The sequence below is a fragment of the Thalassophryne amazonica genome, chromosome 1, assembly GCF_902500255.1.
Source record: "Thalassophryne amazonica chromosome 1, fThaAma1.1, whole genome shotgun sequence".
Taxonomy (NCBI): domain Eukaryota; kingdom Metazoa; phylum Chordata; class Actinopteri; order Batrachoidiformes; family Batrachoididae; genus Thalassophryne; species Thalassophryne amazonica.
The window spans coordinates 36,369,679-36,392,632 of NC_047103.1; the positions used below are offsets into that span (position 1 = coordinate 36,369,679).

The following is a 22,954-nucleotide window of genomic DNA, read 5'->3' on the forward strand; positions in this document are numbered from 1 at the left end:
CGAGGCTGTTTGTTTTAAAAATGTAAGGAATAGAAAGTACAGATACTTGTGTGAAAATGTCAGAAGTAGGCAGAAAAATAAGTAATGGAGTAAAGTATAGATACCTAAAAAGTATTTGTACTTCGTTACTTGACACCTCTGTTTAGTTTTGATTTGAAACATCCAGTGCTTTTGTAATGAGGAACTTGAAAATATAACAACAGATCTCACAGACCAACATTTAGTAACAGTTTGCAACATCAGCTGTTGCAGGCTCTGAAATGTCAACCTGAAAAAATGTCATTTTACCCAAAACAAAATGCAGTAAAATGGGGGAAAAAAATTATATGTTGCACATGATCATAAAGTATAGGTGATCCTGATCACTGATTGGGGCCTTAAGGCGCGTGTGCTGTGGAAGGTTGGAGCCACACCAGCGATGGTTATTAATAGCTGCACAGACTCTGACCACACTGCACTGAGTGCATCACGCCCTGTACTTGCTCAAGTCAGGATAAATGCATGTAATTTAACATCTAGGCCGTGCGAATACCTCAAAAGTACTGAAACAGTGCCGAGAGTTACAGTAATGTATGAGTGCAGGAAGAAAACATACAATCACTGGTGGAAAAACAGAAAAGGAGCCCAGATGGTGCAATTAGACACCAGACTGCACAGATTTTGACAAAATTTTCAACACAGATAGATATTAGACCAAGGAAGACTCCATTAACTTTTGGAGGTGGTCCGGATTCTGGATCAAGTTTCACTTAATATAGGCTTTAGGGGAGGTTATGGTCTAGTGGTTAAGCGTTGGGCTTGAGACCAGAGGATCCTCGGTTCAAATCCCAGCCTGACCGGAAAATCACTAAGGGCCCTTGGGCAAAATCCTTAATCCCCTAGTTGCTCCCGGTGTGTCGTGGGCGCCTTGCATGGCAGCAGCTTGACATCGGGGTGAATGTGAGGCATTGATGTCTACAGCGCTTTGAGGGCATTACGGCAATGAAGACTCCACTGCATTTTTGAGGTGATCTGGATCCGGATTGGCGGACATCAGAAATCTCTGATTGCTCTTGTTCTTCATGTAGACAGAGTTTTAGTGAGCAAATCCTGCTCCTTCCACTTCTGCCACCTTCTGGTCAGCAGGTGGTTGCCTGAAAAAGTACCAAGACCTCTTTGGACTTCCTGAATCTCATGCTTCATACTCACGTGGAATTTATCCTTTTCAACTCTGGTCAGGTCTGGTACCTTCAGCTTGCACTGGTGTCATGTGTTGCCTCCACTCTACAGAACTGCTTTGGGATTCTGTTTGGCAACCACTCAGGCAGACAACAGGTGCCACCTCCCGCAAGTAACCAGACATTGGCTGCAGCCAGGTGAAAGAGAGGAGTCCTCATGACCTCTTCCAGCTGCTAGGATCCTTAACATTGGACCACCTATGTGCTGGCTCATGCATGGAGAAGCGCACCACATGACCTTATTGTCGTAGCTGATGCTGCCTCAGGAGGCGTGTAGTGCACCTTATCTGTGTTTCCCCAAGTAACCATTTGTATGACACAAACTGATTCCAGTGGTACCCAAGGATCCTCAGAAGAAACCTAGTACTAAGGACATCCCGTCGTCTGTCCAGGATACATCCTAGTGCACACTGCATAGTAAGAGTGACTTTAGAGCCAGATTTCTGTAAAACTGTTGTGAAGTTATCAAAAATTCCAAACATACGTGTCAGGCAGTAATTTGGGAAATAACGCACAAAAATCTAGAATAGTTTGAAACTCTACTACTTCAGGCTCTGCAGAATATTTTTTTTGTCACTTTTTTTCTGTCCATGTGCTTTTTGCTGTTTGTGGGCAGGGTTTCCTCAGAGCATGTCTGTGAATCAGGCAAAATGAAGACAGCAGTCGTTCGTGCTTGCTGACAAAAAAACAAAACAAAAAAACCAACCAAACCGCTGACTGGCCTGACAGTTTGACAGTCAGTGTTTTTTTTTTTTTTTTTTTTTTTTTTTAACACGTCTCTGCTGCACACTGACCGTGTTCGTGCTGCTGCCTGCGGCTCCTCTTCAGGACTACTCTGCCTCTGCTCCTTTCACTGACCACAGCGGAGGGGAGAAAATCAACCAAATTACCACAAGTAGCAGAAGAAGACATTTTCACACCTTGTTGAGTTTTTGAAGGACAATTTGTCTTAAGAAGCAAAGCCGTTGCAATAAGTCGGCCTACAGTGAGGTGTGTTTGGTTATCCCGTCTGCTACGTCTGCTCATCGCCATGGCAGCGGCCCTCCCCATGTGTTATCACGGTGCCATCAACAAGAAGAAGGCTGAGGACCTTCTGGGAAAGATCAACAAGGATGGAGCCTACCTGATTCGAGACAGCGAGACCATACAGGGGGCCATGTGCCTGTGTGTTTAGTGAGTAGTCCGCATCATGGTACCCGGGTCACACAAACTCTCTTTCATTTGTAAGCTGCTAAGACAAAGCCTAGTCTGCTCTGGGTACATAACCCAAACTGTTATTTTATATTATCACTGCTTTTAAATTAAGAGGTCAGGCAATTTGATTATGATTAATTAATTTGATGATGCTTTTTTCCAATATTACAAATCTATTATGCACTCCTTTAAGAAAAAAAAGAAAAAGAACAAAAATAAAAATGCAAGAAATGACTTTTGTATTAATTAACTGTAACCAAGGTATGTTCAATTTAATCAGCTTATAACGTGCCAAATCACAACAAACGTTGCCTCAAGGTACCTCACACAGAACAGTTCAAAATAAAATTTAAAATAAGTGAGCAAATAAAAAAAATCAAATACATAATTAAAAACACAAGTAAAAGAATAAAACACATAAAAAATAAAAGCTATTCATAAGAAAGAGAATGAAAATATGTTTTAAGTCTTAAAAATGTCCACGGACTCTGACTGCCTCACGGCCGCAGCGAGACTTTTCCACAGAGCGGGTACACGATAAGAAAAAGCTCTTTGACACCCTGATTTCTTCTTCACCCTGGGAACACATAATTGTCCCGTATCCTGCAACTGCAAAACCTGGGCCAGCACATAGGGTTTCACCAAATTGGGCAGATAAGAAGGCGCCAGTCCATGAAGAACTTTATAAGTTAATAACAAGCCCTTACAATCTGCTCTCACAGAGACAGGAAGCCAGTGCAAAGATACCAGAATGGGTGTAATATGTTCACACCTTCTGTTTTGTGTCAGAAGTCTGGCGGCTTTGTTGTGAACCACAACCACACACATTTTGTAATTTTTGTAGTTTTACTAATTGTAATGAAATTATTTCTTTGTATACGTCTTGTTCTCAGTTTTATTGTGGTCTGTTGGCAGTATTGTTATTAGTGTTAGCATTACAGGATAATAATCATGGAATTTATTTCAAGCATCTTCAAACATTTACATTTCCTTCTCCTGACATGTTCAAAATGGAATAGGCAGAAGTGTAAACTGATATATTCCTAACCCATTACGTAACTATTTACACCATTACAGTTTCAAACCAATGTTTAGTTTTCTTATCGAAAACAACAAACAAAAACAAAAGAATGACACAATATTTCTTTTTACAGTGCCATTACTGTCCTGATTAAACCACTGCACTTCATCTTGATATTTATTAAAAATTTGTATTTTGTATATTCTTTTAAACTGTTGTATGTTTTTACTTTGCTTAAGTTCATCTGTTAGACTAATCCATAATTTTACCCCTGACACAGAAATACACATACTTTTCAAAATAACATACAGTATTTTTAAATTCAGTTCCTCTCTGAGGTTCTATCCCCCTTCTCTGTCTAAAAACATTTTCTTTATTTTATTTGGCAGTAGATTATTTCTTGCTTTGAATATTATTTGTGCTGTCTTAAAATTAATCAGATCCTGAAATTCTATAGCTTGTGTTTTTACCCAAACCCAAAATATGGCCATTGGGTACTGTGAAGACTTTGTGTCCGTCCATCTGTCTGTCTGTGCTCAGCATCAAGGGCGTAGGTTTGGTCTCAGCTTTGGTAGGGACAATACCACCACCCCCCCCACCCGGCCCCCCTGCTCACCACCATCACCCCCTAACCCACTCATACCATTAGACGCACAAGTACAGCATAATACATAACATATGATGACATAATGCTGAATAATTTAACACTTTATTTACAATATTAAGTGTGTAGGCAAACAAACAAATAGCTTAAATAACAAAATTGCACCCAAAATCACGAATCTATTCTATAGGCCTACACCTGAGAGAACAAGACAACAACAAAAAAAATACTTGTGGAGCTAACAAAAAAAAAAAAAAGTTTTTGCAAACAAGATGTATAATCTATTCTCTTCATCAATAATGCAGTTGTAGGTATCTGGCAACCTAATTTGCCAAAAAAAAAGGGATTTCCAATGATATATAGGGTGTATTACGGTAAACGTAAGCCTGTGATGTCATAACGCAGAGGAAAAACACGGAAGTTTCACACTAATGCGCCGCTGATTCTCATTACCGTAAGTTCTCATGTAAGCCCTCACTCTGAAAAATTTCAACACTGACAGCAAGCCAAGAACCCGTGCTTTCCAACAGCATGCTATATGTTGCATATATTACGGTAAAGTGCGTTCGGTGACTTTTGAAACGAGGGAAAAGTATGAAAAAGAGCGCAAAAGTGACAGAAAAGTACATAGACAGACAGCAAACATAAATGTATTTTTTAAGGAAAAAGCAGGGTATTAGTGTCATTTGTGAAGGTGTGTGCAGTTTATTTTAAGTGTGGCGCACAGCTTTGTTCGCAAGCCCTCCACCCCGCCCTTCTTGTTTTTCTGCACCGGAGCAGTGTTGCCAGATATGAAACATGAAACTATCGTACCAAAACCTCAAAATTATCGTATTTTGGGAGAAATTATCGTACACAAACAAAACGCATACAACGTAGCTATTTTAGCGTTTTTTTTTTTTTAATTTACAAAGAATTTTATGTCACATTTTTAAACAGTAATTATAGTAATGGGGAAACTATGGCACAAAAAGAACGCAAATGCACAAGCAGACTGTGAAGTAACACAAACATGTGTTAATTACCAGACTAGAAAGAGTCGAATTCAACCTCGAGGTCGCTGTCGTCATCCGATGCCATGGACACTTGTGCAGATTTTGCTGAACACAGAAAAAATGTTGACACCTCCATAAGGAACTTTAACTTTTTTTTTTTTTTTTTTTCTTGTATATCTCTTTGCTCTTGTGTTTTGTTCGTTTGTTACTGCATTTGTTGAAATACAGTTTCGAAAAAAAAAAAAAAAGATGTTGGTTGGGGAATCTTCCTGTCCTGTCCTGCAGAGATTGGATGGGAACTCATTACTTTGTATGGGGAGGGGGCGGGCTTTCAAATGACTGTCCCGGCAGCCCAAAGCCAGCAGCAGCCCTGTGTGTGGTGTGTCTTTGATGCCACCTGAGTGCAACGCCTGCAAAATGATTCTTGGGTGTCAGAGAGAGATGCGTGTTTGGGCAACCAACTGAAATTATCGTACATATTGGGTTTTTTCCCATTATAGATCGTACATCGTACAGATGGCAAAACTATCGTACAAATACGATAATTATCGTACATCTGGCAACACTGCACCGGAGCCACCCATCCTCTGCGCTCTGGGACCTCCCACTTTACAAATGAAGCACTGCCTGCCACGAGATGCGCTTTGTTTACGGCCATGTGAGAAGAACGTGAGCCAATGAAATTGCAACATGGGTAACCCTGTCATTCTGGCACGTCGAAAACACAAAACGTGATGACTAAAATTATAGTATCGAGTTCGCAAAAAAAAATAGTGAATGATTTTGTTATATAAACAAAAATGCTAAATATTGGTAGGGACTATTTTGCCATCCCAAAATATTGGTTGTGACTTGTCCCTATGGTCCATATGCAAACCTACGCCCCTGCTCAGCATAAGTCCAGTCCTATTACTGCCAGGGTCTTCAAATTCACAGGGACCATTCTTTGGACACAGACCTTGGACACGTTCAAAGCTGGCTAACCTTGACCTGTTTTAAGATGTTAAAAGGTCACATTCTGTTTCCTATTTTTATGCTCACACAGCCAAGGATATTTTAGCGTTGTGTTATATTTAAAGAGTTCATTTGTATGGCCCCAATATCTGGAATTATTTATTAATGTGGTGGGGAGGTGATGGTCAGTTGTTAAGCGTTGGGCTTAACAACTGAGGATCCTCGGTTCAAATCTCAGCCTGACCGGAAAATCACAAAGAGCCCTTGGGCAAGGTCCTTAATCCCCTAGTTGTTCCTGGTGTGTAGTGAGTACCTTCTATGGCATTCATCAGGAATGTGTTCTTGCCCTTCATCCCTGACATCGGGGTGAATGTGAGGCATTATTGTAAAGTGCTTTGAGCGTCTGATGCAAATGGAAAAGCACTATATAAATGCACACCCCCCAGGTGGATACGACAAACTGACTCTGTGAAGGACGGAAAAGGTGAGGTAAGTCAACAGAGCTACAACAAATATCCTTCAGAGGCACACACTATCAGCAACACATTCAGGTCTGAATTTAAGCTTTATGTAAATGAGTAGCTTCTCACAACAGGTGGAGGATCATCAATCCGTACGCCACGGCAGTGAGAAGCAAACTGCACAATTCTCATCAATGTTCAGATATACTGCGTAACAAAACGCCAAATTACTATTAATGATTATTCAGACGATAATTACCTCTGATGTGTGCTGACAGCATGTGTCCCTCACCCGTCCTCCTTCACAGGCACGATGTGTCAAACCCTGGCGCGGTCCTCAGCGTCTCACAACCGAACGTCACAAGGTCGAGTTCCCAGCAAGTCTGCTCGAATCACTCATGGCTTAAATGCAGAACGCCATCTCATTATCTGCTTCAGCTGAAAGTCTTTAAGTCTGCACGTGAGCATCATCCACAGGTGCTGCAAGTTGTTAGGCCTGCACGTGAACATCCTCCACAGGTGCAGCCAATAGTTCTGATGAGGGTGAAGGACTCTTCCGCCAGGACCTTCTCCACAGAAAAAAACAGTTTGCATACCACCTGGAGAGCAAAGAAAAGAAAACAGCACCAAAATGTCCAGCCAAATCCCCCAACACACAACAGTACTCCCCCATCAACGGGAAGCCTCCCGGCGACCGAACAGACCAGGCCCGAGAACAGCACCTCCCTCCGGGGTCCACGACAGGAAGCAGACGGTGTAACGCTCCCTAAGTCCACAGCAGACAGCAGGACAGGGCACCGCGGCTGGAAGGCCGGCTGTGTTGTGTGGGCCGCTGAAGAGGAGGTACTGCTGGCCCACCACCACAAGATGGCGCCCTGCTTGAAGTGCGGGCTTCAAGCACAAGAGGGCGTCGGCTTTGCTGGAGGTGACAGCTGTCAACAATCAACACAAGCTGTCACCCATCATCACCACTACAAAGACCGGACTGCAACTCCACCTCCTCGCCGAGAAATCAACTACCATTCAGGTAATTTCTCTGCTGCCTGACACTGTGTGTGTTTAACCTGAACTTCTATTTGCAGCCGTTTTCCTGGAGTGTTTCCTTATCTGGAGGATTGGCGTTTGGTGTGACAGCGACGGCTTCGCCTCACACCCCAACTCAGATAAGTGGTTGACCAGGAGCTGCACGAGTGTGTGTGATTGGAGGTGGAGGTTTTCCCTCCTTTACTTAAGACAGACTGTGGATTACTGAGTGTGCGAACTCACACTCATCTGGACTGTCTTTGTTCTCTGCCAGCAGTACCGGGTCTGACTGCTGAAGACAGCGGCCACCTGGGGCGCAGGGCTTGGCGGCTCCGGTGTTCTTCAGCTCCGTTGGTGGTGGAAGCTGTGTGGGGATCCGGCTCTTCTCTCTCCAGGCGTCTTCTATCGTCGAGCCTGCCCACACGTCACCTGGTGTATGATTGACAGTCACCATATTGTTATTGTCTGTACGTTGTTGTGCGATTCACAAAACCCACCCAAACCCTCCCCAGGGGACCGTCCCATCCAACCCCGGGAAGAAAAGAAAAAAGAAAAACTCCCAAATCCAATAACCCAACATAGCCCCAACAACACAATACAAACACAATTTCACAAAGAAAAATAACAAACAACCCTTCCAGACGACGTGCAGAGCTCAACACCCCCCAGAAGACCTTTACCGCCAGTTCCAGGTATACATGGAGCAACAGCGCCCCCCCAGAGGACCGTACCATCAACCCCAGGAGGCACCCTCCCCACAACCCAGGAACCCCAGACCCGGCCACACTTGGCTATTCGGCCCCACAATCAATTCCCCCCCAGAGGACCGTCCCATCAACCCTGGAGGTGGAACCTGGAAGGAAACATAAAAAACACAAAAATCCAACCCCCGGCGGACTTCATTAAACCACCCCGGGGGCAAATAAAACAACCGGAAACCCTGTTACCCTCCCCAGCACCCCGAAAGACCCCAGATTACTCCCAGATCCTATTGTCAGTACAATTTTGGCGAACGGCACAAAACTACCAAGCCGGGGAAGGAAACAGGAAAAACTAACCCAGTCCCATCCCCTAAGCGCAGCAGAAAACCGGAAATACGTCCGGTGCCCCTAAACCGACCATACCACCAGCCTATCGGGAGGGGTGGAACTACCGAAATGGCGAACGGCACAGATCGGCCCACCACTCTGACTGAGGTACGTTCCCGCTGCACTACACCCCGGTAATGCCAATGACGAACGGTCAAAGAGCTTTAATTCATTTGAAAGCTTGACTCTTAGTCTTGTCCATCCAAATTGGAAGTCTCAAAAACCAGTTTTCTTTGTTGTTATCTATCGTCCTCCTGGTCGTTACTGTGAGTTTCTCTGTGAATTTTCAGAACTTTTGTCTGACTTAGTGCTTAGCTCAGATAAGATAATTATAGTGGGCGATTTTAACATCCACACAGATGCTGAGAATGACAGCCTCAACACTGCATTTAATCTATTATTAGACTCAATTGGCTTTGCTCAAAATGTAAATGAGTCCACCCACCACTTTAATCATATCTTAGATCTTGTTCTGACTTATGGTATGGAAATAGAAGACTTAACAGTATTCCCTGAAAACTCCCTTCTGTCTGATCATTTCTTAATAACATTTACATTTACTCTGATCGACTACCCAGCAGTGGGGAATAAGTTTCATTACACTAGAAGTCTTTCAGAAAGCGCTGTAACTAGGTTTAAGGATATGTTTCCTTCTTTATGTTCCCTAATGCCATATACCAACACAGTGCAGAGTAGCTACCTAAACTCTGTAAGTGAGATAGAGTATCTCGTCAATAGTTTTACATCCTCATTGAAGACAACTTTGGATGCTGTAGCTCCTCTGAAAAAGAGAGCTTTAAATCAGAAGTGTCTGACTCCGTGGTATAACTCACAAACTCGTAGCTTAAAGCAGATAACCCGTAAGTTGGAGAGGAAATGGCGTCTCACTAATTTAGAAGATCTTCACTTAGCCTGGAAAAAGAGTCTGTTGCTCTATAAAAAAAGCCCTCCGTAAAGCTAGGACATCTTTCTACTCATCACTAATTGAAGAAAATAAGAACAACCCCAGGTTTCTTTTCAGCACTGTAGCCAGGCTGACAAAGAGTCTGAGCTCTATTGAGCTGAGTATTCCATTAACTTTAACTAGTAATGACTTCATGACTTTCTTTGCTAACAAAATTTTAACTATTAGAGAAAAAATTACTCATAACCATTCCAAAGACGTATCGTTATCTTTGGCTGCTTTCAGTGATGCCGGTATTTGGTTAGACTCTTTCTCTCCGATTGTTCTGTCTGAGTTATTTTCATTAGTTACTTCATCCCAACCATCAACATGTTTATTAGACCCCATTCCTACCAGGCTGCTCAAGGAAGCCCTACCATTATTTAATGCTTCAATCTTAAATATGATCAATCTATCTTTGTTAGTTGGCTATGTACCACAGGCTTTTAAGGTGGCAGTAATTAAACCATTACTTAAAAAGCCATCACTTGACCCAGCTATCTTAGTTAATTATAGGCCAATCTCCAACCTTCCTTTTCTCTCAAAAATTCTTGAAAGGGTAGTTGTAAAACAGCTAACTGATCATCTGCAGAGGAATGGTCTATTTGAAGAGTTTCAGTCAGGTTTTAGAATTCATCATAGTACAGAAACAGCATTAGTGAAGGTTACAAATGATCTTCTTATGGCCTCGGACAGTGGACTCATCTCTGTGCTTGTTCTGTTAGACCTCAGTGCTGCTTTTGATACTGTTGACCATGAAATTTTATTACAGAGATTAGAGCATGCCATAGGTATTAAAGGCACTGCGCTGCGGTGGTTTGAATCATATTTGTCTAATAGATTACAATTTGTTCATGTAAATGGGGAATCTTCTTCACAGACTAAAGTTAATTATGGAGTTCCACAAGGTTCTGTGCTAGGACCAATTTTATTCACTTTATACATGCTTCCCTTAGGCAGTATTATTAGACGGTATTGCTTAAATTTTCATTGTTACGCAGATGATACCCAGCTTTATCTATCCATGAAGCCAGAGGACACACACCAATTAGCTAAACTGCAGGATTGTCTTACAGACATAAAGACATGGATGACCTCTAATTTCCTGCTTTTAAACTCAGATAAAACTGAAGTTATTGTACTTGGCCCCACAAATCTTAGAAACATGGTGTCTAACCAGATCCTTACTCTGGATGGCATTACCCTGACCTCTAGTAATACTGTGAGAAATCTTGGAGTCATTTTTGATCAGGATATGTCATTCAAAGCGCATATTAAACAAATATGTAGGACTGCTTTTTTGCATTTACGCAATATCTCTAAAATCAGAAAGGTCTTGTCTCAGAGTGATGCTGAAAAACTAATTCATGCATTTATTTCCTCTAGGCTGGACTATTGTAATTCATTATTATCAGGTTGTCCTAAAAGTTCCCTAAAAAGCCTTCAGTTAATTCAAAATGCTGCAGCTAGAGTACTGACAGGGACTAGAAGGAGAGAGCATATCTCACCCATATTGGCCTCTCTTCATTGGCTTCCTGTTAATTCTAGAATAGAATTTAAAATTCTTCTTCTTACTTATAAGGTTTTGAATAATCAGGTCCCATCTTATCTTAGGGACCTCGTAGTACCATATCACCCCAATAGAGCGCTTCGCTCTCAGACTGCAGGCTTACTTGTAGTTCCCAGGGTTTGTAAGAGTAGAATGGGAGGCAGAGCCTTCAGCTTTCAGGCTCCTCTCCTGTGGAACCAGCTCCCAATTCAGATCAGGGAGACAGACACCCTCTCTACTTTTAAGATTAGGCTTAAAATTTTCCTTTTTGCTAAAGCTTATAGTTAGGGCTGGATCAGGTGACCCTGAACCATCCCTTAGTTATGCTGCTATAGACGTAGACTGCTGGGGGGTTCCCATGATGCACTGTTTCTTTCTCTTTTTGCTCTGTATGCACCACTCTGCATTTAATCATTAGTGATCGATCTCTGCTCCCCTCCACAGCATGTCTTTTTCCTGGTTCTCTCCCTCAGCCCCAACCAGTCCCAGCAGAAGACTGCCCCTCCCTGAGCCTGGTTCTGCTGGAGGTTTCTTCCTGTTAAAAGGGAGTTTTTCCTTCCCACTGTAGCCAAGTGCTTGCTCACAGGGGGTCGTTTTGACCGTTGGGGTTTTACATAATTATTGTATGGCCTTGCCTTACAATATAAAGCACCTTGGGGCAACTGTTTGTTGTGATTTGGCGCTATATAAAAAAATTGATTGATTGATTGATTGATAACCATCCCAAAGACGTATCGTTATCTTTGGCTGCTTTCAGTGATGCCGGTATTCGGTTAGACTCTTTCTCTCAGATTGTTCTGTCTGAGTTATTTTCATTAGTTACTTCATCCAAACCATCTACATGTCTATTAGACCCCATTCCTACCAGGCTGCTCAAGGAAGCCCTACCATTATTTAATGCTTCGATCTTAAATATGATCAATCTATCTTTATTAGTTGGCTATGTACCACAGGCTTTTAAGGTGGCAGTAATTAAACCATTACTTAAAAAGCCATCACTTGACCCAGCTATCTAGCTAATTATAGGCCAATCTCCAACCTTCCAGGGGGTCGTTTTGACCGTTGGGTTTTTTCCGTAATTATTGTATGGCTTTGCCTTACAATATAAAGCGCCTTGGGGCAACTGTTTGTTGTGATTTGGCGCTATATAAATAAAATTGATTTGATTTGATTTGAAATTTGTCACATATGAGACACGGCTACCATCAGAAGAGAAGGAAGCCGGTCGCTGAGCAAAAACCAGAGAATATTGCATCAAAAACGGAGCACAGGCTTCAACGTTTCCCGCATAAGGTTCCGGATGACAAATAATTGGTTCGGAAGCCGACTCTCTGGGTGACGGAGTTATCTGCACTGGTATCGATGGTGCCGCAGCTGGAAAAAAAGAAAAAGAAAAAAGCTTAAAGGCGAGGGTATGGGGGGCAGAGCTCCCCAGAAGCTGAAAGGTTTTTGCCATGCTAATGCTCCCCTGAAGCATTTACTGAAAATCAAGTCTGAAGGACCTAAATGACATGGTGAGATGCTAACGAGCTTTGCTTGTTCATGTCCGCGACATATGCATATTAATGATGATGATAATTTAGTATTTTTATTGTTGACATTTTATGTTTGTGTAATAATAAATGTTGCAAGACAAAATGTGCCTTATGATAATATTGCAATACATTTTTTTTAAAATGCTTAACATGAATTTCTTTAATGCTTCAAGTGCATATTTAAACATTTAAAAATGTACATAACAAACAAATAAATAAATGGTTTTGTTTTTTTCGTCTTGCTCCCTCAAAAAATATAACGCAATACCTTCAGCCGTATGAGCATTGTCTTCTTTATAAATTGCAATTGTTTCATTGGTATCGATCCCTCTGCTTGGGCCATGCTACAGACATAAATTACAGAACAATTCACAAAATGAATATACAGGAAAAGCTGTTGGTGCAGAGGACAGGGGGGTCTCCAGCACAATTAACACACAAATCTCTGGATGGAGCTGCACCTTAAACAGAGAGAAAAAACAGAATCAAGCATCAGAAAGACAAGAAATACAGTATAATTTGTCAGCATTAAACAACAAGAAAAACAAGAAATACTAAGGTGATCGCCGGCCACTAGCCCTGAGCTTCACTAAAAGACCCAGAATTTAGGTAAAGTTGAGGCCACGACATGCTCCATTTCCTAATAAAATGAATTAAAAGAGTGAAAAGCGTAGAACTATACTATGCCAGTATGCTAGCCATACGAAAGGGAAAATAAGTGTGTCTTAAGTCTGGACTTGAAAGCCTCCACAGAATCTGACTGTTTTATTGACACAGGGAGATCATTCCACAGAACAAGGGCATGATAAGAGAAAGCTCTGTGACCCGCAGACTTCTTATTCACCCTAGGAACATAAAGTAGTCCTGCACCCTGAGAACATAAAGCCCGGGCCGGTACATAAGGTTTAATTAGGTCAGCTAGGTAGGGAGGTGCCAGTCTGTGAACAATTTTATAGACTAGTTGCAGAACCTTAAAATCTGATCTCACTGGGACAGGAAGCCAGTGAAGGGATGCCAAAATGAGTGTAATGTGGTCGAACTTTCTGCTTCGTGTCAAAGGTCTGGCAGCAGCATTTTGAACCAATTGGAGACCCCTAATGCTGGACTGCGGTAAACCAGAAAATAAAACATTGTAGTAGTCCAATCGAGAAGAGATAAATGGATCAGGGTCTCAGCATCAGCCATAGACAGGATGGGATGAAATTTTTTCTATATTTCACAAGTGGAAAAAAGCAGTCCTCGTAATATTTCTAATGTGGAGGCCAAAGGACAACGAAGGATCAAAAATTACCCCAAGGTTCCTCACTTTGTCTGTGTGATGTATGGCACACAGACAAGCCTAGGCTAAGCGTTAACTAGTCAAATTGATGCTGATGTCTCACTGGACCAAGAACCATCATTTCAGTCTTATTTGAGTTTAAAAGTAGGAAGTTTCTAGACATCCAGCTTCTCACTGATGCAAGGCAATCTTCTAAGGATTTTATGTGGATGAGATGACCAGCAGTTATTGGCATGTATAACTGAGTATCATCAGCATAGCAGTGAACGGTAATCCCAAAGCGCCGCAATATGTGCCCAAGGGGTGCTATATAAAGGGAAAAAAGCAGGGGGCCTAAGATGGATCCCTGTGGAACCCCAAATTTCATGTCACTAAGGTTAGATGTAGTGTTACTGTACAAAACACAGTGAGAAGGACTGGTCAAGTATGATGTCAACCATGCAAGGGCACTCCCAGTAATCCCAAAATGATTTTCCACCCTACCAAGTAGATATGATGATCCATGATGATCTCCCTCAGCCCCAACCAGTCCCAGCAGAAGACTGCCCCTCCCTGAGCCTGGTTCTGCTGGAGGTTTCTTCCTGTTAAAAGGGAGTTTTTCCTTCCCACTGTAGCCAAGTGCTTGCTCACAGGGGGTCGTTTTGACCGTTGGGGTCTTACATAATTATTGTATGGCCTTGCCTTACAATATAAAGCGCCTTGGGGCAACTGTTTGTTGTGATTTGGCGCTATATAAAAAAATTGATTGATTGATTGATTGATCCACGGTATCAAATGCAGCAATGAGATCTAACCGCACAAGAACCATAGTGGTGTCTGAATCCACTGCAAGCAGAAGATCATTCACCACTTTAGTGAGAGCTGTCTCTGTGGAATGATATTTTCTAAAAGCAGACTGCAGTGGCTCAAAGAGATTATTCTCAGTAAGATAGTCTACAAGCTGCCGTGAAACAACATTTTCCAGAATTTTAGAGCAAAATGATAGATTTGAAATCGGCTGATAGTTTTTCAGTACACTAGGGTCAAGATTAGGTTTCTTTTAATGGTTTAATCACTGCAGATTTGAAATATTTAGGAACAGATCCTAGAAGTTAAAGAAAGATTAATAATTTCCAGCACAGTCTGCCCAAGAGTGGGCCACAGGTCCTTAAACAGTTTTGTTGGTATGGGATCAAATAGACAGGTTGTGCTTTTTGTTGACATTACGAGTTTTGTCAGCATGCCTAGTGAGATACTCTCAAATTCTGTAAATCTAGGCAATGCCTCAGTAATGGCGCCCACCTCAATAGCAGGGTGTAGTGGCTGGGTTAAGGCTTACTGGGATATGTTTAACCTAATGTCTTCTATTTTCTTCTCAAAGTAATCCAGGAAATCTTGTGCTGTAAAATGAAAGTGAACAGGTGGTTGTCCATGAATAAGTGTTGCCACCGTGTTGAACAAGAACTTGGAGTTATGCTTGTTTTTGCTGATCAAATCAGAGTAGTAGGTCCGCTTTGTAGCCAGTAATGCATGCTTATAGTCTGAGATAGCATCATCCCACGCAAGGTAGAATACTTTTAATTTGTGAACTATGCCATTTCCGTTCTAGACCTCTGGCCTTATGCTTGAGGTCACGCAGGTAATCATTGAACCAAGGTGACTGTGTTTTGGGGGGGTGCAGTTTTAACAAAGGTGGCGCAATCACGTCGAGTGTAGTTTTGAGCACTGAGTTTAAACTATCCACAAGACTGTCTACTGTTCGGATATTTATAAATCTCTCTACAGGTGTTATCAGGTTACAGGTTTCTGAAAGTGTTTATTTCTCGCTAGTTTTTACATAATATATGACAAAAGGTTATATTTACACACAAACGAAACATAGTTCACAGCCTGTGATGTCGCCACGCTAACGTCCGCTAAATGTCTTGTAAATCACTTCAGAGGTGTTATTAGGTTCAAAAAAATAGAATTTTCCATTTTAGAAGTGTTTATTTCTCACTTGCTTTTACAGAATATAATATGAGAAACATGTAATATAAGTGTTTGTGTGTAATAAGTGTTTTTAAAGAGACCTGCGACTGATGTCACGGCGCCGCTCTACTCTGATTGGCTGTCACCTCTGCCACTCAAAACAAAAACGAATCAGACTAAAACAGAATGTGACTTTTTAACCTCTTAAAATGGGTCAAGGTTAACCATCTTTGAACTTCTCCAAGGTCTGTGTCCCAAAATCTTCCCTGTGAATTTGAAGACTCGGGCAGTAACAGGACTGGACTTATGCTAAGCACAGACAGACGCACAGACAGACTGACAGACAGATGGATGCAAAGCAAAACTTGATGGCCTTGGGTAAAAAAAAAAATCTGAATGTTTTCTCTTAAAATTTCAACAGAAATTTTTGATGAAATTATGAAGGTTTTTGTGCAGTGTGTGTGAATATCATTTTTTCATCCTGCTGTATTGTGTGTTTCTTATTTGCAGTAAACAGGGGATGGTGTACACATACAGATTATTTCAGACACATTCAGGACATTACATTCTGATGGTAAACACACACACACACACACACACACACACACACACACACACACACACACACACACACACACACACACACACACTAACACTACTGCTGATGGAAAAAAAAACTAAATGAAATTCAAAGCAATCACACAGTGTGTTTCAGTTATTTGAAAATTTTAAGTCTATTCTATTTTTTAAATGATCAGATTTAGCTGAATCAGGTAGGACTAAATTTATGAAACACTTCTCTAAATAAATAACAGTAAATTCTGAAATAGAACTATTTTTTAAGTGTTGCATGTGCTACACAAGGCCATAGGGTCACTGACCCTAAAGAGATTCCCTCCTTGGCACAGTGATCTATTCAACAATTCAGTGTTACAACCAAAACTATGATACATACACTTTTCTTTCCTTTATATTTGACATCCTTGACCATGAAAACATACCACTAGAACTTGGAATCACTTTTGTGTCTTTATTAGTTCAAAAGTTATTGTTAAAAACGATTTTTCGGTAATGGAGGTTTTCTTCTGGATCTAGCTCCATAACATTTGAAGCTATATCAAATCTGATGACACCTTACTGAATCAGTACAGATTCAGCTACAATTTGGTGTTAGTTGTGCATCTCTAGCTTCGTTTGTCACCTCACACTGATACATTTTCTATTTTCCCTATATTTTTGCATATTCTGGATCACCAGATCCGGAATCTGGATCCGATCATCACCAAACTTTGTTGTTTGATAGAACATTTGACTATGTTACACCCTAATTTTTTTCAAGCCTTTCTGCCTTGTTTTTGTGGAGTTAGAAACTAGACTGTCAAAATTCCCCCTATCCCGCAATGGTGAAGAATCCTTTAAAAAATTCCTGGATCTGGATTGTGATCCGGATCACCACTAAAATTTAATCACTTGTTCCTCTTGTCATTTCCAACCACTCCACAAAATTTCATCAAAATCCGTTCAAAACCTTTTGAGTTATCCTGCTGACAAACAGACAGACAAACAACAAACAAACTCAACTGAAAACATAACCTCCTTGGCGGAGGTAACAAACAAACAAACAAAAGAAGAATAATCTGGAAAAACCACTGTGAATAAAAGCACAAAATTGTGGCTGCAGTGTCAACACACGCATTAACCCCATTAGTCACAACATCATTAAACAAATCAGGTAAACTCGACCACATGAATAAAATTACTCAATAAAATAATTAAAAACATGGAATGATTTGATCTTAATAAATCTGATTTAAAAAAAAAACCCTCTACTATATTTGACATCACTAAAAAAATAACTGAAGACTGAGACCATACAGGGATCAAGACTTATGAACCCAGCTAGAAATGTTAGAGGAAGCAGTCGTGCCTCAGAAAAAATAACTCTTGTTATCAGTGAAGTTAATCAGTGTACAGTTTCTGTAAATGTGGCAGTGGCTTGTTCAAAATGTAAATGAACATCTCAGAATGCTTCCTTTGTATTTTCCCATCAGTCCTCCCACAGTGGAAACTCTTCAGACCAAAAAAAACAAAAGTCTCAGAAGATCCTTTCTCAGTATTTTAACCAACTGACAACTCCAGCAACATTGTTACATTTGTTCAAACTACCGTGTTTTCCAGAGTATAAGTTGCAGGGGTTTTTTTGCGTGTGTGTGTGTGTGTGTGTGTGTGTTTTGCTAGTTTAGGAGGTCCTGCAACATATACTCGAATGCAATTTATATACAGAAAAATCACACATATGTTATAATATTAATAATTAGAATGACTATTTAAATAGGACTTTCCCAGTAACTAACACACACAATAAATAAATAAAGGAATAAATGCAATAATAAAACATAAATTACAACAGACAAAAATCCCTAAAAGGAAAAAAAAGCTGATAATACACTTAAAAGTGCAATTTATACTCCATAAATACTGTAACTGCTACAGTGCATTCACATTTAACAGACTACACAGTTGAGCGTATTGATCTGCTTCAGGTTTCTTCCTGTAAAATAAGACAAAGATGCTGAGAGTTTTATTATTACATCCGCCAAGGACGTAATAAAATCATCAGCGTTTATTTATACTTCTGTCTGTCTAGCTGTTAACAGGATTATGTCAAATCTACTATACGGATTTTGACAAACTTTTCACCACAGATAGGTATTAGGCCATGGAAGACTCAATTAAATTTTGGAGGTGATCTGGATTCTGGATCAAGATTTCCCTTTATATAGGCTTTGAATGATTACTTCAGAACTATTTCAGGGATTGTCTGTTAGAGCATGGAAGACTCCACTGAATTTTGGAGGTGATCTGGATCCAGATTGGCGGATGTCAGAAATTTCTGATTGCTCTTGTATTATTATGGCTGTTGTAATAATCATTTTAAAAATCTACATGCCCTTCTTTTTTCCTACATCTTTTTTTTTGTTTTTTTGTTTTTACTTCAGCATATTATTACACTTTCTTTTTTAAATACTTCTGCTAAGGTTTTGTCTCATTTTTATTGCAGAGTATGTAGCTTATATGATAATCATAAATCTTGTTGATAGTTGTTCTTTTCTTTGATAATCACAATGTGGAGTTGATCATCACATTTTAATAGTCTTACATTTTGATATGTGAAGAAAACAAACTGTTGAAGTGTGTTATGTATATAACATGACTGACTGTCCACAAGCGTTGATCTCAATCTGCACAGAAATACACATCTGCTGATGGTTTCGCATCAGTAATATGTGCTTTTAATATGTGCTTTTATTCTCATTGCATTTTTTCAACATTCTTTAAATATTTTTGCCTGAAAATACTCATTCTGTTATCCATTTTTTGAACCTGCTTTTCCACTAAAGGCCACAGGGGGCTGGAGCCTATCCCAGCATCATTGGGAAAAAATCAAATATGATGAGGCTGCCTGTCTCACTTCCTTCATTCTCTTTATTTTTTCAACTTCATGTTTGACTTTCCTCATCACCACCTGTCATATATACTCATAAATTGGATTTGGTCAGTCAGAGGAGCTGTAAATGGTATTTCTCTGCTTAACCCTAAACATGGCAGGCTTATCAGCCTCCGAAGGTCAACGCCTCGCTGTTTTCCTCCAGAGGAACCTCTACAGCCTTGGTGAACCATTCGGCTGCCCCTCTTATCTTTCTGCCCTCCCCTACAGTCTGATGTTGTCAAGGCAACTCCAGATATTATGCACACACTGACAGAAACTGATACAAACTCATCTGACTGATACGAACTCATCTCATCTGCACACGATGCACCCCCCACCCTACCACCCCTCTTGCCTCCGCCCTGCCACTCCCCGAGGTCGCAGCTGCATGGAATACTGCTGCGGCCACCCCACACTCACATTGCCTCAATTCGGATGACAGACTGTCTTAAAGTTTAGTGTACATAAACAATCAAATGTATATGTATGGTTGTTTTAATTCTGATTTGTGCCATTATTACATTCAACTAGTAATAATTGTGGATTAATTGCTGTCTGAGGTGATTGGGTGTGAAGATAATGTTGTTGCACTTGTAATTTTGTTGCACTTCTTATAATAACAGTAGAATGTCTATTTTGTGACATGCTGTTGTTTTTTCTGGTGACAGTCCGCAGCAGATGTGTCTGAGATGCCTTTCAAAACGTTAGATGATCTGATCCGGCACTATAAAATGAGGAACAAAGGCCTAGTCATGCATCTGCGCTACTCCGTTGAAAGGAAGACAGCCATGTTACTCCGCCCCAGAAAGTCCCACACTGAAGAGCCTCCCTGTGAAAAGATCCACAGTACGCTTTTTGCTTCTTTTGTACACCCTGTTGCTCATTTCCTACAAATCAGTCAGATGATCTGCAATTGTAAGACTTCAGTGGCCTTAAAGGGGACTGTCCAAAATGCATTTTTTAAAAATATATACCTTTTTATAGTTGGCACTTAAAGCTTCAAAAACTTTTCACTGTAGAAACTCTTTTGTGTATTATAGTAAGTAAAATTTCAGGGAGAGGTGATTAGCAACTCCTGTTTAAAAACAACAATAATAATTTCTAGCACTTTCAGGTCAAAAATGTTTGAAGTAAAATGCAACAAAACCTAAAAATGAAAAATATATGTAAAAAGAAATAGACATAAAAATAACTAAGAAAAAGTACAACAATCAAATACAAACACATTTTTTTAAAACAAACTAATTTTAAATATAAAATCCCCCCATATACTGTGAGGAGCAATTAAGAGGTTTTCAGCCTGACCCAGAAAATTAGGGTGTGGTTCTCCATTTTTTGCGATCAGAGAAACCAAACCTTTTCTTTCTTGGGCCAGGCTTAAAACTTCTCAGTCGCCCTGGTAGTTCTTAGCAGTAGATCAGAAGTACCTTTTAACGGTCCACGGGCAGATTATTCCACAAAGTAGAAACACAGAGCGCAAACCCGCTACGTCCTGCCAACATATTAACCTTACAATGCAGAGTAACACTGTATCCTGTACTGTATGACGCGCGGGGGGGTGGCACACTTGCATAAAATGCTGATATGTATTGTATGTATAGACATGATCACATGGGGGCTAAAATCTAAATTTTTCCCAAAGAAATAATATTCATCATCATCATCAACATTTTTACCTATATTTTTTCCAAATATATTTCTTGAAAAAAGAAGATAATTTGAACAACAGATGGAACATTTTCACAGAATACCTCATAATTGCCATATGCACTATGTTGTATTCAGGTATTTTTAAATTATTGAAATGTTTCATCTAACCTTGTTATTCTTTTGCACTCAAATGTTTCCATTTTGATTTTTCTTCACATTTTTCCAGAAGCTCCTGACAATTCAGACTATGTTGAAGTGTTACCCTCCTACCCTCCTACTCGCTCACATCGCCCGCTGCATAGACCCTGAGACTGCTGGTGCCCATGTTTGTCCCCATATTCTGGAATCTAAAGCAGATGAGAGTCTATGACTCCCCCTGGAAGGAACACCGGTCCAACACAGGTTGCGTCCTCAGCCGAGGTCAGTACCCATTTACAGCAAGTTGGACTGGGACGTACATGAAGTCTTTTACTCAAGTCTGAAATTTTAAAATTGACAATCAGCATTAAGCTCATAATGTATCAGATGGGTACCAATAAAGGACAATTGTAGCCAATTGTAATTGTAATTTGTTCGGTAACACTCAGGTTGTGTCCTTTCATTGAAGAGATTGAAGTGGTTGAAAATGGGAGTGGGAATAGTTTCTTTCTTTCTTCTTTCTTTCTTTCTTTGCACTCCTTTCTGATGACTCGATGTTACTTTTGGTTAAAGGGGTATTTGCTTCTGCCATTTCTTTTTTCAGTGTCAATCTGTCTTCTTTCGTTGTAAGTTTTGTTTGATGTTGTTTTGTGTGTGTGTGCTGAATAAATTCATTCATTCATTCATAAAGGACCAGATATGAACATCTAAACTATGTCAATCTAGTACCACAAACTGGTTTGTCTTTCCAGAATAATTGAAGCAAGAAAACTGAACTTTTTATTTACCCCCAGGAAAAAAAAAATGCTTACATGTATTGTATGACTCTTGAAAGCATTTTACTCTGGTATTTCTTTGTACAGTGTTTCATTTTTACTTAATTTTTTTCTTTGTGTTGCCTTTGCTTTTGACTCTTTTCTTTGATTCTTTTATTTTGACTCATGAAAATAAATCAATAAACCTTGCATAGCTGTGTGAGAAACCTCATTTAACTGAAATGATTGCAAATTTTACATCCAATTTGGTATCACTGATAATCTGATACATCACATCTAACATTATTATTTTATTTCATTATTTATTATTATTTAATAGTATCTAATATTCCCACTAAATTACAGAGACAATCTTTTTTTTTTCATTGCAGGCCTTATTAAACTGATGTGAAGCATTTTATTAATACAAGCCTCCTTAATGAAGAGCTTGACATTTTAAACTTTAGTTTTCATGCAAGTCACTTGATATTGCTTTTATTAATTAATGGGGTCATTTCCAGTGAGGTGTAATCGTTTTCAGTGTGTACAGCATCATTGTGAACTGAGTGTATATTTTTTGTTCGTTTTTAACTGTAAAGGTTTCTGAGACAAACATCAGTTTTAAATGTAAGTGTTTTTAACGTCAGCCTGCAGAAAACCAAATACCAGTAATACCAACGCTATTTAGTCTGAACACCAGGGACTTTGCAAATATGATTCATGTCTCTGAAAACCCATCATGTGATGTTGATCATGTTGTTCCCATGAGCTTCTTCTTTTTTTTTTCATTTGTTTGGTAAAGCATAGCCCACCAAAGCAGACCACAGCAGTTCCTGGACCTGCAGCAGTTCTGTGTAGTGGTAATGTTGCAAAGCTTTGCACAGTTTCTTGCTATCAAACCTGACCTGTGCTCTGGGTATTTCAGCAGTTCATCTTCAACACTGTTCACAGCTCAGAGCTGCATTCTTTGCAAGAAGGGATTCAAGATCATCTTCATGAAACTTGGTGGAAATACTATGTGGCCAACTTTGTTGGCATTCATTACAAATTTAAATGTTTTTTTAAACATGCAAATAAAGAATTAATATAACGCAATGCTAAAATACCC

The 22,954-nt window shown here is 40.1% G+C and overlaps 1 protein-coding gene across 1 annotated transcript; it reads left to right on the forward strand.

Moving 5' to 3' along the window:
- The first annotated feature begins 2,106 nt into the window (after positions 1–2,106).
- On the forward strand, positions 2,107–21,262 carry si:ch73-264p11.1 (uncharacterized protein LOC100000923 homolog). Its single transcript, XM_034174479.1, has 4 exons — positions 2,107–2,390; positions 16,324–16,387; positions 19,972–20,149; positions 21,180–21,262. Exons 1-4 carry the CDS (start codon positions 2,248–2,250, stop codon positions 21,260–21,262), a joined length of 468 nt encoding a protein of 155 aa, XP_034030370.1. The 5' UTR covers positions 2,107–2,247.
- The last annotated feature ends 1,692 nt before the right edge of the window (positions 21,263–22,954 follow it).